This window comes from Neophocaena asiaeorientalis, unplaced genomic scaffold (assembly GCF_003031525.2).
Source record: "Neophocaena asiaeorientalis asiaeorientalis breed wild unplaced genomic scaffold, Neophocaena_asiaeorientalis_V1.1 scaffold1040, whole genome shotgun sequence".
Classification (NCBI taxonomy): domain Eukaryota; kingdom Metazoa; phylum Chordata; class Mammalia; order Artiodactyla; family Phocoenidae; genus Neophocaena; species Neophocaena asiaeorientalis.
Window position 1 is genome coordinate 67,523 of NW_020171694.1, and position 14,671 is coordinate 82,193.

The 14,671-nt window shown below is 38.5% G+C and overlaps 1 protein-coding gene across 4 annotated transcripts in view; it reads left to right on the forward strand.

Annotated features, from left to right (window-relative positions):
* The window catches only part of SPG11 (SPG11 vesicle trafficking associated, spatacsin), a 76,229-nt gene that overhangs the window by 32,155 nt on the left and 29,403 nt on the right, over positions 1-14,671 (forward strand). For all 4 annotated transcript variants that reach the window (XR_003002580.1, XM_024740601.1, XM_024738784.1 and 1 more), the window contains exons 18-27: positions 99-244; positions 1,412-1,573; positions 3,900-3,966; positions 7,841-8,006; positions 9,185-9,390; positions 9,648-9,756; positions 10,673-10,832; positions 11,208-11,480; positions 12,117-12,317; positions 13,076-13,183. Coding sequence is in view for 3 of the 4 variants with exons in the window: in XM_024740601.1 (XP_024596369.1) it covers positions 99-244; positions 1,412-1,573; positions 3,900-3,966; positions 7,841-8,006; positions 9,185-9,390; positions 9,648-9,756; positions 10,673-10,832; positions 11,208-11,480; positions 12,117-12,317; positions 13,076-13,183 (1,598 nt within the window). In the remaining variant the exon portion in view is untranslated. The remainder of the gene's footprint in view (positions 1-98; positions 245-1,411; positions 1,574-3,899; positions 3,967-7,840; positions 8,007-9,184; positions 9,391-9,647; positions 9,757-10,672; positions 10,833-11,207; positions 11,481-12,116; positions 12,318-13,075; positions 13,184-14,671) is intronic.

Below are 14,671 nucleotides of genomic sequence, written 5' to 3' on the forward strand. Positions count from 1 at the left end.
GGATAGAGTTAAAAATTAAGTTTCTTTCTCTGAATTATGTAATCCTTAGTTTAGTATTTCTCTCTCTCAAGGAGAAAAATGTACTCTCTTATTTTCAGATCCCAAACTGATCTTCCAGGCTAGCCTTGCAAATGCTCAGATACTGATTCCCAGCAACCAGGCCAGTGTAAGCAGTATGCTATTGGAAGGACATACCCTCCTGGCCCTTGCTACCACAATGTATGCCCCTGGGGGCGTCAGCCAGGTATGGACAGCACTTTTACCTGTTATGGCAAAATAGGACTGATTTTAAATTTAGCAGAAATATCGGTGGATTTTCTAGGTCAGTTGATATAACCACTTACAAGTATTTCATTAGATTAAAGAGCATAAAACAAGGGTGAATTTTTAAACTTTATATCGTATCCTCTTAAGTTGAAAGGAGACTGCTGTAGTCAGCCCTCCATATTTGGGGGTTCTGCATCCACAGATATGGAGGGCTGACTGTACTACAGTATTTTATATGAGGGACTTGAACATCCTCGGACTTTGGCATCTGTGGGGGTCTTGGAACCAATCACCTGTGGATACCAAGGGGCAACTGAATGTTGTATAGTGATTTTTTTCCTGTTTATTTGTTCTCTAATACTCCAGGTTTGTTTTCAGGATAGAATCAAGATCTAATTGCTCCTTGGAGTAAGTATACTTTAAATCTGTGACTTGGGAATTATTCTCTGTTATTTGACCTCTTTGAGAGTTAAAAAGGAAATCATAATTTTTAGCTACCCTTAAAAACTCTTTTGAGGAATCCAGTGAAAAGTTGCCCGTCTCTGCTTTTTTGAAAGTATAGTGTGGCTGGTTAGAGGGAACTTAAGAATGCTGTTAAACATCTAATCTGCAAAAGTTTGTTACTGATGCTAGCTTAATTTAATACCACCTCTTTTAGATTGTTGCAGTATACCTTAACTTCATGGTTATTTATTCTTCCTGTTTTTGATCACCTGTCAGAAATCAGTCAGAATAACTTGAGACCTGAGAGGAAAGGACCTAAGAGTCATCTAGTCTATTAGGTTTTTTTCTTGTAAAATATTTACTATTTAATATCTGAAATTTTTAAATATTGCAGTAGAGCCTTTTTTCAAACAGCTTTTCCTTATGCAGTTTGAAAACCACTGATCTAGCTGAACTTTCTAATTCTGTAGATGAGGAAACTGAAGCCTGCCTGATATTAAATATCTAGACCAAGGTCATACAGCTAGTTTGTCTTAGAACCAGAACTAGAACGATTGGCTACTGACTCCTTGTCCAGTGCTGTTTTCACTACCACCTATTATATCAAGCTAACCTTGTTTCACAGGCTACTTATGAAAAAAGGACTTAAATTTGAAGAAGAGAAAAACATTATTCTATACCATGTTATCTTTTTATTTAGGTTGTTCAGAATGAAGAACATGAGAACTGTGTGAAGAAAGTAGATCCCCAGCTACTGAAGATGGCATTAACTCCTTACCCCAAGCTTAAAGCTGCTCTCTTCCCACAGTACACTGTCCCTAGTGTCCTGCCACCAGATATTACACTCTACCACCTGATTCAGGTACAGTATTTAGGAGTATCAGTCAGCGTTCAGCCAGGAAAACAGGAACCACTCTGGGTCTTCCAAATGGAGGACATTTAATATAGGGACTTACTTACACAGAATGATAGCAAAATGGAGAAACCAAACGTGTGATGATGAGACAACCCAAAAATTAACAAAGAAGGAAGCAGTCAGCACCCCCTAAGGCTGCAAGAAAGTGGTGTTGTCTGAACCCAACAGCTGTAGCCTCTCTGGGAGCTAAAATCACAACCGGGCTACCTACTGGGAGCTGGGACGAGAGGGTAGGGCTGGAACCATGCAAGAGATGCCCTAGAAAATAAAGAAGGGGAAAATATCTTGGTTTCTCCCCTCTTGGCACCTTTAATCTCCCATGTTGTCTCTCTCATGGCTATACCTATCTGGTAGCCAGAGGGCAAGTGAGTTTGGGAAATGCAGTTCTCTGCAGTTCAGGGCAGAACATGGGAAAGGTAGAAATGGATCTGAGAGCAGACAGATAGTTGGCCAGCACACTTGTCTGCTACTTTCATTGAAAGCTGCTTCATTCTACCACTGATAATTTCTGTCTCTTCTCAGTGAATAGGGCTGTTTATTTATTTAAGTCACCTTCAGGACAAAGACCTCTTTAAGAATGTGAATGTGAGAGACTTCCCCCTGGTGGTCCAGTGGTTAAGAATCTGCCTTCCAGTACAGGAGGTGCGGGTTTGATCCCTGGTCAGGGAACTAAGATCCCACATGCCGCACGGTCAGCTAAGCCTGCGTGACGCAACTACAGAGCCCGTGCGCCTCAAGTAGAGAGAAGCCCACGTGCCACAACTAGAGAGCCCATGTGCCGCAGCCAAAAACAATAAATTTTTTAAAAAATGTGAGAGAGCTATGAACCCTCTACCCAGAAAAGTTGCACATAATTTTGCTTATATTTCAGAGGAATTCACAGATTCCCTGAAACCTATCCTGGTATCCTCAATTAAGGACACTCTTTTGCTCATTTCTCATTTCAAAAGGCTTTTGCTTTTTTTCCTGGGTACAAGTATTCCTATAGTGTCTTCAGTTCAATCTAAACTCTATAATCCTATGAAGGTACAAAACCTCTCCTACTCTAATGTGAAATTTTTTAGGGTACACACTGGTGCTACTTAAAAATGTAGTCCCCAGGCAGGTCCCAGTCCATGAACTGCTTGTTGCTTGTATGTGTCAGCAGGGTAGGTTTTTTTTTTTTTGGTTCGTTTGTTTTGTTTTGATTTTATGTAGCAAGACTTTCTCAAAGAAGGAAGCAGTAAGCTAGATTTATATTTATCACAAGCTTCTTATCTCATTGCAGATCAGCACTTTGAGTAACATTGGTATATAAACTAGATATAAGTAGATTATATAAAAACATAGTTTTACTACCTAAAGTGGATTCAATCAGCCTAAAACATAAGAGGTTTCAGGTTGTTCTTTGTTCTGTTTTCAGGTTGACTGATGCAGTTATTTAGTCCTGTTATTTTAGGAAGAGTATTCCTTCCTTAATAGACCACAAGATTCTCCCTTAATTTAAAATTAAAGCTGCTTTGGAATTCCCTGGCAGTCCAGTGGTTAGGACTTGGCACTTTCACTGCCATGGCCCAGGTTCAATCCCTGGTCTGGGAACTAAGAATTAATAAGTAAATACATACATACATACATACATGCATACATAAATAAAATTAAAGCTGCTCATTTCTTAGCCATCCAGATCTTGGCCTAAGAGTTCTGTTGTCTCCTATATCCCTCCCACCATCTATTTACTGTCTTTGCTAAACCTTTGGCTTACAGATTTCAAAACAGCCAGCGCTCCTTGCTCTCAAACCTTGTCTGACTGACCTGATCTTAGTTGGCTGTTTTTTCTTTGCTGTTGTTAGTGATGATTTGTTCATCACATTCCTTTAACCCTTGATCTAGTTGTCTCACTCTTTCCTGACCTGCCTCAGCACACCTTGTTGTATTTACGGTGGTAACATTTTCTAGCCTCTCAGTCCTCTTGCCTTTTGATTCCAAAGGACTTCTAAAGCCATTTTTACATTATAATTGATGCTGGTTCTATCAAAAGAGGGTATACTTTGCAGACATAGTTTGAAGTGAGGAGAGTCTTTAAAAGGAACATAGCCAGTTCTATTTTTATTAATGTAGAAAAATGTCTCATATGCTCTGTGTTCAAAGAATTTATGTCTAGAAGGATAAAAGTTTTTAATTGCCCTGAAGAAGGGAAGCTGAACTGCCTGTGAAGCTCTTTCATATGATTTTGTTTACTTCACTTTAGAATCAATTAACTTTTAACTCTGATTTGACTTTTCCCCTTTTTCAGTCATTATTGCCCTTTGATCCTAGCAGATTGTTTGGCTGGCAGTCTGCCAACACACTGACTGTAGGAGGTAAGTCATTATGGATTCTTCTTGCTTTAGAGCATTTCAGCAGTGTTGACAGAAGTTCATTTTTTAAAGCCAACCTAGTTTCCCCCCTGCTTTCTATTTTAAAAATAAAGGCAAATTCCACTGGAAAACATTTTCTTTTTTCTTTTTTTTAAATTGAAATATCGTTGATTTACAGTATTATGTTTCAGGTGTACAGCACAGTGATTCAGTTGTATATATATTCTTTCTCTGATTCTTTTCCCTTATAGATTATTACAAAATATTGAATATAGTGCCCTGTGCTATACAGTAGGTCATTGCTGGTTATCCGTTTTATATATAATAGTGTGTATATGTTAATCCCAACCTCCTAACTTATCCCTCCCCACCCTTTCCCCTTTGATAACCATAAGTTTGTTTTGTGTCTGTGAGTCTCTTTCTGTTTTGTAAATAAGTTCATTTGTATCATTTATTTAGATTCCATATATAAGCTATATCATATGATATTTGTCTTTGTCTGACTTATTTCACTTAGTATGATAATCTCTAGGTCCATCCCTGTTGCTGCAGATGGCATTATTTCATTTTTTATGGCTATATATATATATATATATATATATATATATATGTCACATTTTCTTTATTCATTTATCTGCTGATGAACATCTAGGTTGCTTCCATGTCTTGGCTATTGTAAATAGTGATGCAGTGAACTTTGGGGTGCTTGTATCTTTTCTGATTATACAGAAAATTATACAGAAAAAATCTGATTATACAGAAAAAATCTGATTATACTGAAAAAATCTACATCTGTAACTCTATTTCTGTCTTGTAGATAAGTTCATTTATACCTTTTTTTAAAGATTCTACATATAAGCAATATCATATGATATTTGTCTTTGTCTGACTTACTTCACTCAGTATGACAATCTCTGGGTCCATCCATGTTGCTGCAAATGGCATTATTTCATTCTTTTTTATGGCTGAGTAATATTCCGTTATATATATATGTACCATATCTTCTTTATCCATTCCTCTGTTGATGGACATTTAGGTTGCTTCCATGTCCTGGCTATTGTAAATAGTGCTGCAGTGACCATTGGGGTGCATGTATCTTTTAAAATTATGGCTTTCTCTGGATATATGCCTAGGAGTGGGATTGCTGGATCATATGGTAGCTCTATTTTTAGTTTTTTAAGGAACCTCCATACTGTTTTCCATAGTGGCTGTACTAATTTACATTCTCCCCAACAGTGTAGAAGGGTTCCTTTTTCTCCACACCCTCTCCAGCATTTATTATTTTTAGACTTTTTATGATGGCCATTCTGACCATAGTAAGGTGATACCTCATGGTAGTTTTGATGGAAAACATTTTCTAGGAAGCTGAATTGAAAACATACTGTGAGTTAAAAGTCATTGTATGAGGTCACTAGTGCTTTACTTGCTGGGGAATGTAATATAGACCTTCTGCTTAAATTTCTCCCTTTCCAAAAATCCTTGTTCACTTGCACTATAGTATTATAAAGGTTAAGAGCATAGGTGTTGGCATTAGACAAATCCTGGCTCTACCATGTAATAGCTGTGTGACCTTGGGCAACTGATTTAACTTCTCTTCAGTTTTCTATAAAATAAGGTAAGTGACAGTGTCCACCTCACATGTTACATGAGAATGAAAGGAGACAAGGCATTTAAAAAGCTGTTGCAGTTCCTGAGACATGGTAAGCACCAGATGCGCACACACTGCCATCCTCTCTAGACCATAAAACTTCCCCTGATTTTTTTTTGTGTGTGTTGTTCTTAAACTCTGCTTTTTCTATTTCTTTTTTACTTATTCATTTTGAATTAGCCTTTAATATCATATTACCTGTGGTGCCTCTGCCTACATTACTCTAAAGGAGGCTTCAAATTAGTACTTTTCACATAATATATACCTTGTAATATATACCCTGTAAATATTTATTGACTTATGTAAAAGTGCATTTTCTAATGTGTCGGTTTTATAAGTTCAAATTTCAATATATTGAATTTACCTAGTGCCTAGTGCAGTGCCGGGCCTATAATAGATATTCAATCGATATTTGTTCAGTGCAGGATAAAGTAGTGCTTATTGCATTTTCAAGTGAAAATACTCATTCTAATCTCAGTGAGGTTACCGGAGAGTAGAGAGAATCCCCTGTACTGTTCTAATGCCTCCAACTCCATCAGCCAGAGTCCTGAGGCCCTGGTGGAGATGGAACACTCTACTGGGTACACAGAGGAAGCTGAAGGCATGTTCCCTGCCTGATTTTTAGAAGTTTAAAGCATATTTGAGGAAATAAAGCACAAATTAAATGAAACAATTATCATGAAGACATAATACGGATTTTTTAAATTGGAGAGTTGTATTTAATTAGAATGTTGACTTCTTTTATCATATGGTTTTACCACTGAAAGTGGCCACAAGGCAACTGCGTGGTGATTTGGCTTCTGCAGCAGGCCAGAGAAAAATTTCTCTTCAGGTAGAATTTTCTCTTATACAAAATCTCCATACTAGCCACCAAACCACTAAAAATTCAGGGTCTTATTTGAATAAAAACTCAAGTTTGTTCATTCAGCTTTATATGAACTCAGCAAATATTGAATGAATGAATGGTTTTATATGTAATTGTAAGTTACCAGAGTCACTCTGATCTTACAAAGAATACAGATAAGGCGTGTGACCGTTTTTTAATCTCAAAGGAGGTATACTTTTAAGTAATAGCTTTGTAAGATGACAGACTCCTCTAAAGTCTTCAAGTCCCGTTTTTTTAATAAGAGCTAAGTCACAATATAAAAAGCCCTTGGAATTCCATGGGAGGGATACAACTTTATTTCAGAAATAAGCTTTGAACTTTGAAAATAAGAGCAGATGCACTGTTAACAGTGTCTCGTTTTTTAAATAGGTAGTAAGCAGTTAAGAAGCAGTTAACTGTTCCTATCAAGCCCTAACTTTGTTTCATACCAACTTTTCACATCCAAATATCCTTTGACTTCGTATTTTTCTAAAAAGATAAAAAGAAATTTTTTCTGCTGTTTTCGTGGACACAGAGGAACTTTGACTACTCTGCTGGTCTTGGAAAGTTGGTATCATGATGTAGATAATAAGGTGCTCTATGAATCCAACATCAGAAAGTACGGGTAGCAATAACAAAAATTTATTAGGAGGGTATTAATATGGAGAAGAGGATGTTCTTCTCAAAGTATTTGTTGGAGGAAGGTACAGTGAGTTGGCCTTGGTGAATAGAGGATTCATATAAATATGAGCTGCATGAATGAATTAAAAAGCTACACTTGCAAATCATTAGCAGAGATTTTGTAGTTAAAGGGTTATTGCCACTGTGAACTTAATGGATCATCAGATACAAAATTAAAGCATCTAAAATAACAAGTAAGTTCAGTAGGGGGAAAGCATAGTTTATAAGTTTTTTTTTTTTTTTTTTTTTTTTTGTGGTATGCGGGCCTCTCACTGTTGTGGCCTTTCCCGTTGTGGAGCACAGGCTCTGGAGGCACAGGCTCAGCGGCCATGGCTCACGGGCCCAGCCGCTCCGCGGCATGTGGGATCTTCCCGGACCGGGGCACGAACCCGTGTCCCCTGCATCGGCAGGCGGACTCTCAACCACTGCGCCACCAGGGAAGCCACTGTTTATAAGTTTTTATGCAGCTTCTCAGGTACACATTTTTGTATAAAATGAGGGCTACCTCCACACATTAAAATAAAATTACTACATCTTGGTGGTTCAAAGTGATTCACAGTGGTACAAAATGATTACAGCAACCAGTTTTCTTTTACCATTGCAGAGTAAAGTTTTCCACATGCAGATCTGAAATTAATCATGGTGAGGTGCAGAGGATTAATACTGCTTCACTTTGCCCCCAGATGCAGCGAGTCAGCTCCCACATTTCTCTAGCCCTGACCTGGTTAATAAATATGCTATAGTAGAACGTCTGAATTTTGCTTATTATTTACATCATGGACGACCATCGTTTGCGTTTGGTACTTTTCTGGTTCAGGAATTAACCAAGAGCAAGACCCCCAAGCAGCTGTAAGTATTTAAAACATAATTTGTACTCTTAATAAAAGGCATATCTGTGTACTTTTACACATGCATATAAATGCATATAAAAAACCTATTGGAAACATACCACAGTCAGTTTTGACTGGGGAATTATATATATATGTATTTTTTCATTTGTGCTTTTCTGTATATCCCAGGTTTCTGGCATTTAGCTTGTCTTACTTTTGTGTTTTTTGTTTGTTTGTTTGTATTTTGGCCCACGCCATGCAGCTTGCGGGATCTTAGCTCCCCCACCAGGGATTGAAGCCATGTCCCCTGCAGTGGAAGCATGGAGTCCTAACCACTGGACCGCCAGGGAATTCCCTTACTTTTGTTAATAGGAAAAAAAGATTAAAATATATTTTAAATAAGATAATAAATATATCTGAAAACCATGTTTTTAAATAATGATCCAGGAGCTTGCCAAATGTTAGCAATTATTATAAAGAGGGAATTCTATAGTGAGATGTGAATTCTGTATTTAAGATCTTGGTCTTTTATAATTCACTTTTATAAAGCACAGAATTGGGAGGAGTATTTGATATAATCAGCAGCTAAATACAGATTTATTTTATTTATTGTTTTATAGTTAACAAAATAATGCATCTTTATGTTAAAATATTTAAGTAGGTCAGAAGGTTGAAAAATGAAAGAAAAAAGTCCCTCATTCTCTCATCTTCATTCTACATGGTATATAAACATGGTTAATTTCTTGTGCATCTTTCCTCAAAATTTTTCTATTCATGTAAAAGTACATATATGAGTCGTTTAAAATGTATGTGCTTTATGATGTCAAATTTTAGGTGGCATTAATTTTCTTGGTAGTTTGTGTACATACAATTAATAAGATCATAAGTTGGTAGTCTTTCATAAGTTCTATTCCACGTTCCCTGAATAAAGTTGGAAGCAAAAATAATTTGGACTATGAGTAGGCATTTTAGGAGAAGGTAAAATATAAGGGAATAGGGGGCTATGGAGCCAGAAGGAGACTAAAAGCTACCAAGAACCTAAATGGATGTATATAAGGGGTGAAAAAGGGAAGGGGGAGGAAGTCAAAAATCGCATGCATCTGATGCTCCAGGTATCACTGATGTAATTCAATCTGCTTTTCCTGGTGAGAAAAAATTTTCACGTGCTCATGTGATTTTGATTCCTTTCTTTTTCAGAATCCAGCAAGTAGGCAATGAAGCCTATGTTTTAGGGCTCTCCTCCTTCCACATACCTTCAATAGGAGCTGCCTGTGTTTGTTTCTTAGAACTGCTTGGCCTCGACAGCCTCAAGCTCAGAGTTGATATGAAAGTGGCCAATATAATTTTGAGCTACACGTGTAGAAATGAAGATGCTCAGTACAACCTTATCAGAGAGTCTCTAGGTACAGCACCTTTATGTCATTTGTTTTGTTGAGAGGACAAGGGACAAATAGGTCTAAGGCATTGAATTGTGAGTGGTTGGGGAGGAAACAGTTATCTCCTGTTTCATCCTTTTTCTGCAGAATTTTTGCACTTTATCTCACTTTATTGGGCCCTTTAATGGGTTTCTGAAATGTCTCTGGGCCACACTCTTCAAACAGAACTGCCCAGTTCCTGACCTTTTCTCTTGATCATATTTTGTTGTTTATATTTCTTATAGCTGAAAAACTATCTAAACTGGCTATGGGTGAAAAGTCAACCATAGAAGAATTGCTTGTTCTCTTAGAGGAAGGTATATGGGACAGCATTCAGCAGCAGGAAATAAAAAGGTTCGTGAGTTGCGATCCCAGCCTCTTTTCTAGCAAGCTTTATTGTTCCAATCTGTGTTTGCTTAGTCTTTCTTCCAACACATGTTTTCACCAGACCTTATCTTCTTACTCATCGAGCACATAACAGATTTCAATTGCATCTTGCCATCAGTAAAAGAAGGGTGAAGATAATGATTCCCTCTTTACAGATAGAGTTTCCAAGAGGTGGAGAAGAGCTTTGTCTCCTCTACTGTGCTGCTGGTCTGAGAAGTCTCTTAAGTGTTACATGTTGAAATCATTTCAGAAGGAGCAGGATAGATGTCACAAAATATGACTCTAAGTGATGTCCTTGATTTTTTTCTTGCTAATATATGTCCATATAATATATGGAAGGTGAGGTGACCGTCTGTCCACAAAAGCCCCTCTCCTTATACATTTATGTCATCTTTCCTCTGTGCTATTCTCCACTGGGGCTGACCTGCTACCCCGACCCTGGGAATGCACCATTCTCGTGTACCTCCTGTCACTGACTGTTCTCAGCAGTTTCCTTCTCAGCTGGTACCCTCCCCTTAGCAAGGAAGCCCAGGCACATATCAGGGCTCTGATACTCTAAAGTGAATCATGCAAGAGAATTAAGCACTCAGACAATTTCTTGAGTGACTATTTTTCTCAATTCTCCTAAAGATGGTACATAGCTGGTTTGATAGATACTTGGTTGATAAAAAAGGAATGAATTTTGCCAGTATGCTAAGAAAGTTATTGTACATTATGGGTGAAAGAGTCCTTTTTTTCCCAAAGCAGTCTAATAAGTATTTGGTATTTGTTGAAACGCTTTTTAGAGAATATACTGTAGTTTATTTTTTACTAAGTTTCCAGTTTAAAGCTACATTTTAACGAGTTTTTTCCTCTTACCCCCCACCCCCACTCCCAATTATAGGTTATCCAGTGAATCCAGCAGCCAGTGGGCATTAGTGGTACAATTCTGCAGGCTCCACAATCTGAAACTGAGCACATCTTACCTTAGAGAGTGTGCCAAAGCAAATGATTGGTTACAGTTTATTATTCACAGCCAACTCCATAATTACCACCCAGAGGAGGTAAGCAACCGATTGTTGCCAGTTTTTCAAGAATAGAAATTGGAACAGTTCTCAGAAGACAGTGTTCTTTCTGTTGTGTATACATAGGCTTTTGTTTGCTATGATACTATTATTTTTACTAAGATTTCAGTGGGTTGGCTTCAGAGGACTAGTCATTACTACTAAAGAGCTGAAGGAAGAGTTTTTGTGACTCCAGATTGAATATGGAAACTTACTCAAACACAACAACTATGTAAAATTGTATGGTCACCTCTGACGCAGTTCAGGGTGAGAAAGAACAATTTTGCCTATGCTTTGCTCCAACATTTTCAGCTCCAGCTGAAATTGGAAGTTGGTTGTCTTTTTTGATCATCAATCATCTAATATGTTTTCTAGGTGAAATCTCTTCTCCAGTATTTCAGCCCTGTTCTTCAAGACCACTTAAGACTGGCTTTTGAGAACTTGCCCTCAGTGTCCAACTCTAGAATGGACAGTGATCAAGTCTGCAACAAGTCCCCGCAGGAACTGCAAAGAAACAAAGTAGAGATGACTGATTTCTTTGAAATTCTGCTTCAGTGCTCAGAGGTGCCAAACTCCTGGTGCTGGCTCCTGGCAGAAGCAGTGAAACAACAGGCCCCAATCCTTAGTGTCCTGGCCTCATGTGTCCAGGTGAGAATCTTGAGAAGCCTACATTAGGGACTCAGAGGGCAGTAGAAAAAGTGGGAAGAGACAGGGAAGGCTGATAATCAGGGAGAATGTGAGGTGATGACAGTGAGGCCCTAGCATGTGCTTCCAAGGTCACTGCCACTTTTTGTGCTTCCCCAGCTTAGGCTTCAGGCCATCTAGTGCATTTCCTTGTGCCTTAATGTTCAGTAACTTAAGTGATCAGAGCCTTGGCTTCCGGTTGGCAGTCATAGAGAAGGATGCTTTGGTGGACCGACCACCTCTGTGTCTTGAGCAGGGAAGAGGGATGCTCCGAACAGTCCCTTGATCAGCAGTTCTGTTGAGGACAGTCTTGTTTTCTTATACTTAGTACTTTGCTGACCTTCACATATATCCCCTCGGTTTCTTGGCCTTTTGACCTACTATACTCTGCAGGACAGTTTATATAACAGTCCCTTGGTTGTTCATTAGAGTTTGTTTCATGTTTGAAGGATTTTCAAGTCATTTTAACCAATTTAGTGAGGTGACTTGTTCTAAACAGGAAATATCCATCTGTAGTTGTAGCATTGCTGGAAGCTTCTGCAGTCAAGTAGTCCATGTGCAGTCATTATCTTACTTTGAAAAGTTCTTATCCACTGGCAGGACGCCAGTGCTATTCCTTGCCTCTGTGTTTGGATCATCACTTCCGTGGAGCACAGTGTTGCAGCTGAAGCAATGGGACACATTCAGGACTCAATGGAGGGCCATACCTGGGACCTTGAGGACCTCTCAGTCATCTGGAGGACATTATTAACACGGCAGAAGAGCAAAACTCTCATCAGAGGTTTCCAGCTTTTCTTTAAGGTAGTGTTAGTTCATTTCTTTCCTCAGTTTAAAAGGGTTACTTCAGAATATCCCCCGTTGGCTTTTAAAATTATTCCTATCTCTGGGATTTTTTTTTAAGCCAACAACAGATAACGATATTAGAACTATCATTTATTTAGCACAGTGCTTTATATATAAATATTTTAGTCGATTCTAATAATAATCCTATATAAAGTAATATTTTAGAAGAATGTTATGAAGTGATATTATCCTCATTTTACAGAGTGATATACCAAGGCTCACAGAACTTAAGTAACATGCCCAGGGTCTCAGAGTACTTTAGTAAGTGGTTTACTTATGGTTCAGATCCATAATGTCTAATTCTAAAACTCCTATCCTCTGACCAAAAAGCTCCCACCAAAGTGATGGAAATGTATGGATTAATGCCACAAACAAGCAGTAGGTTAACAGATCAGTGGAGCCCATTACCCAGGAGTGTATGTAGAGGTGTCTTAGCAGCGTCTAATGGAATATCTTCTGCTCATGTGTAGTGGACCAAGTATAGACTGGAGTATGGACTGTTGAGCAGGTGTACCTGGCCTGAGTATCTTTTTTCCAAAAGGAAATATAAATTTAATTTCCTTTCTTTTTAATATATATGGTTTCATTCTACTACAAAGCTGTTATTAATAGTTTTGTTTTTTACTTTAACCTCTCCTATATTGGCATTACTCATTGAGAATGTAGTATTGATTAAGTTTCAGGATTTTTAACTTCATTCAAACTCTTCCTCAAAGGAGTCCCCATTACTCTTCATGATGGAGATGTATGAACTGTGTATGTTCTTCAAGAATTACGAGGAAGCCGAAGCTAAACTTCTGGAGTTCCAGAAGAGCCTTGAAACTGTAAGTTGGAATTATAGTGCTGTTTCTTGCCGATCTGAAACTGGCTAAAGTGGCCTCTTGTCTGCTCGTAGTCAGGATGTGGCAGCAGTTGAATAGCTGTTACGTGGCACAATGCAAACTGAATCATTTGTATTGTTCCAGAGATGGAGAGGCAGGACAGGAGTTGCAGGGACCTTGCTTACAGCACATCAGTTGCCATGGATGACAGAGAGGTTTCATTCAATGTGCTAATGATCAGTATCCTGATGCCGCAGCCAAGCTCAGTGGGAAAGGGAATAATGGTATCCACTGTGGATGCTACAGAGGAGTGTGGTGGTACATGGGCCATGTTTTGCCAATCCACAGTAACTCCAAGAGCATTGAGAGTGAAGGGTGTTCAATACTGCTTTATTCACTGTGACAGAAAATAATGGTTTTTTCCATCAACACTCCTTGTGGTCTCTGTCCAAATGATGCTGAGCCTTATGGTCAGTTTCAGGCTTTACCTATTCTGATGCTTGTTTCAGACCTATTTACATGTGGAGCTAATTAACCCTATGGAAGAAAGAGGAAGCTGTAAAAAAGGAAAATATGCCTTAGTCCTGCTTGGGGTTTCAGCACTTTTGCCCTCTCTATCCCCAAAAAGCTTTATGATAAATGAGACAAAACCATATACTGATTTTACCCAACAAATACATCACAGTGGAACCTGTGTATATGATTTTCCTCTCAATCACATTCGTCTTAACTGTAATGAAGATTTTAAAGTTTTATTATTCGAAAACACTGAATCAGTTATTCAAATATGCCTGAAGTTCCTAAATCACAGAAAATAGGGACATTCATTTCCTTCATCTGTCACTCTCCATGGCTAGAGCCATACAGTATCTTTGTTTTTAAATTATTTTTAAAAATTGTGATAAAATACACTTAACATTTACCATCTTAACATTTTTTTCTTAAAGAAACAGGCATCTTTTTTTTCATTTTAATTTATTTAATTTATTTATTTTTGGCTGCGTTGGGTATTCGTTGCTGCACACGGACTTTCTCTTGTTGCGGCGAGTGGGGGCTACTCTTCCTTGCAGTGCACGGGCTTCTCATTGCGGTGGCTTCTCTTGTTGCGGAGCACAGGCTCTAGGCTCATGGGCTTCAGAAATTGTGGCATGTGGGCTCAGTAGTTGTGGTTCGTGGGCTCTAGAGCGCAGGCTCAGTAGTTGCGGCGCACGGGCTTAGTTGCTCTGTGGCATGTGGGATCTTCCCGGGCAAGGGCTCGAACCCATTTTCCCTTGCATTGGCAGGCAGATTCTTAATCACTGCACCATCAGGGAAGCCCTATACCATCTTAACCATTTTTAAGTACATAGTTCAGTGGCATTAACTACATTCACATTGTTGTGCAACCATCAGCACCACCATCCATCCCCATAGCTCTCTTTTCTTTTCTTTTTTCCATAACTCTCTTTTCATCTTGTAAAGTTGAAATTCTGTAGCCATTAAACAGTAATT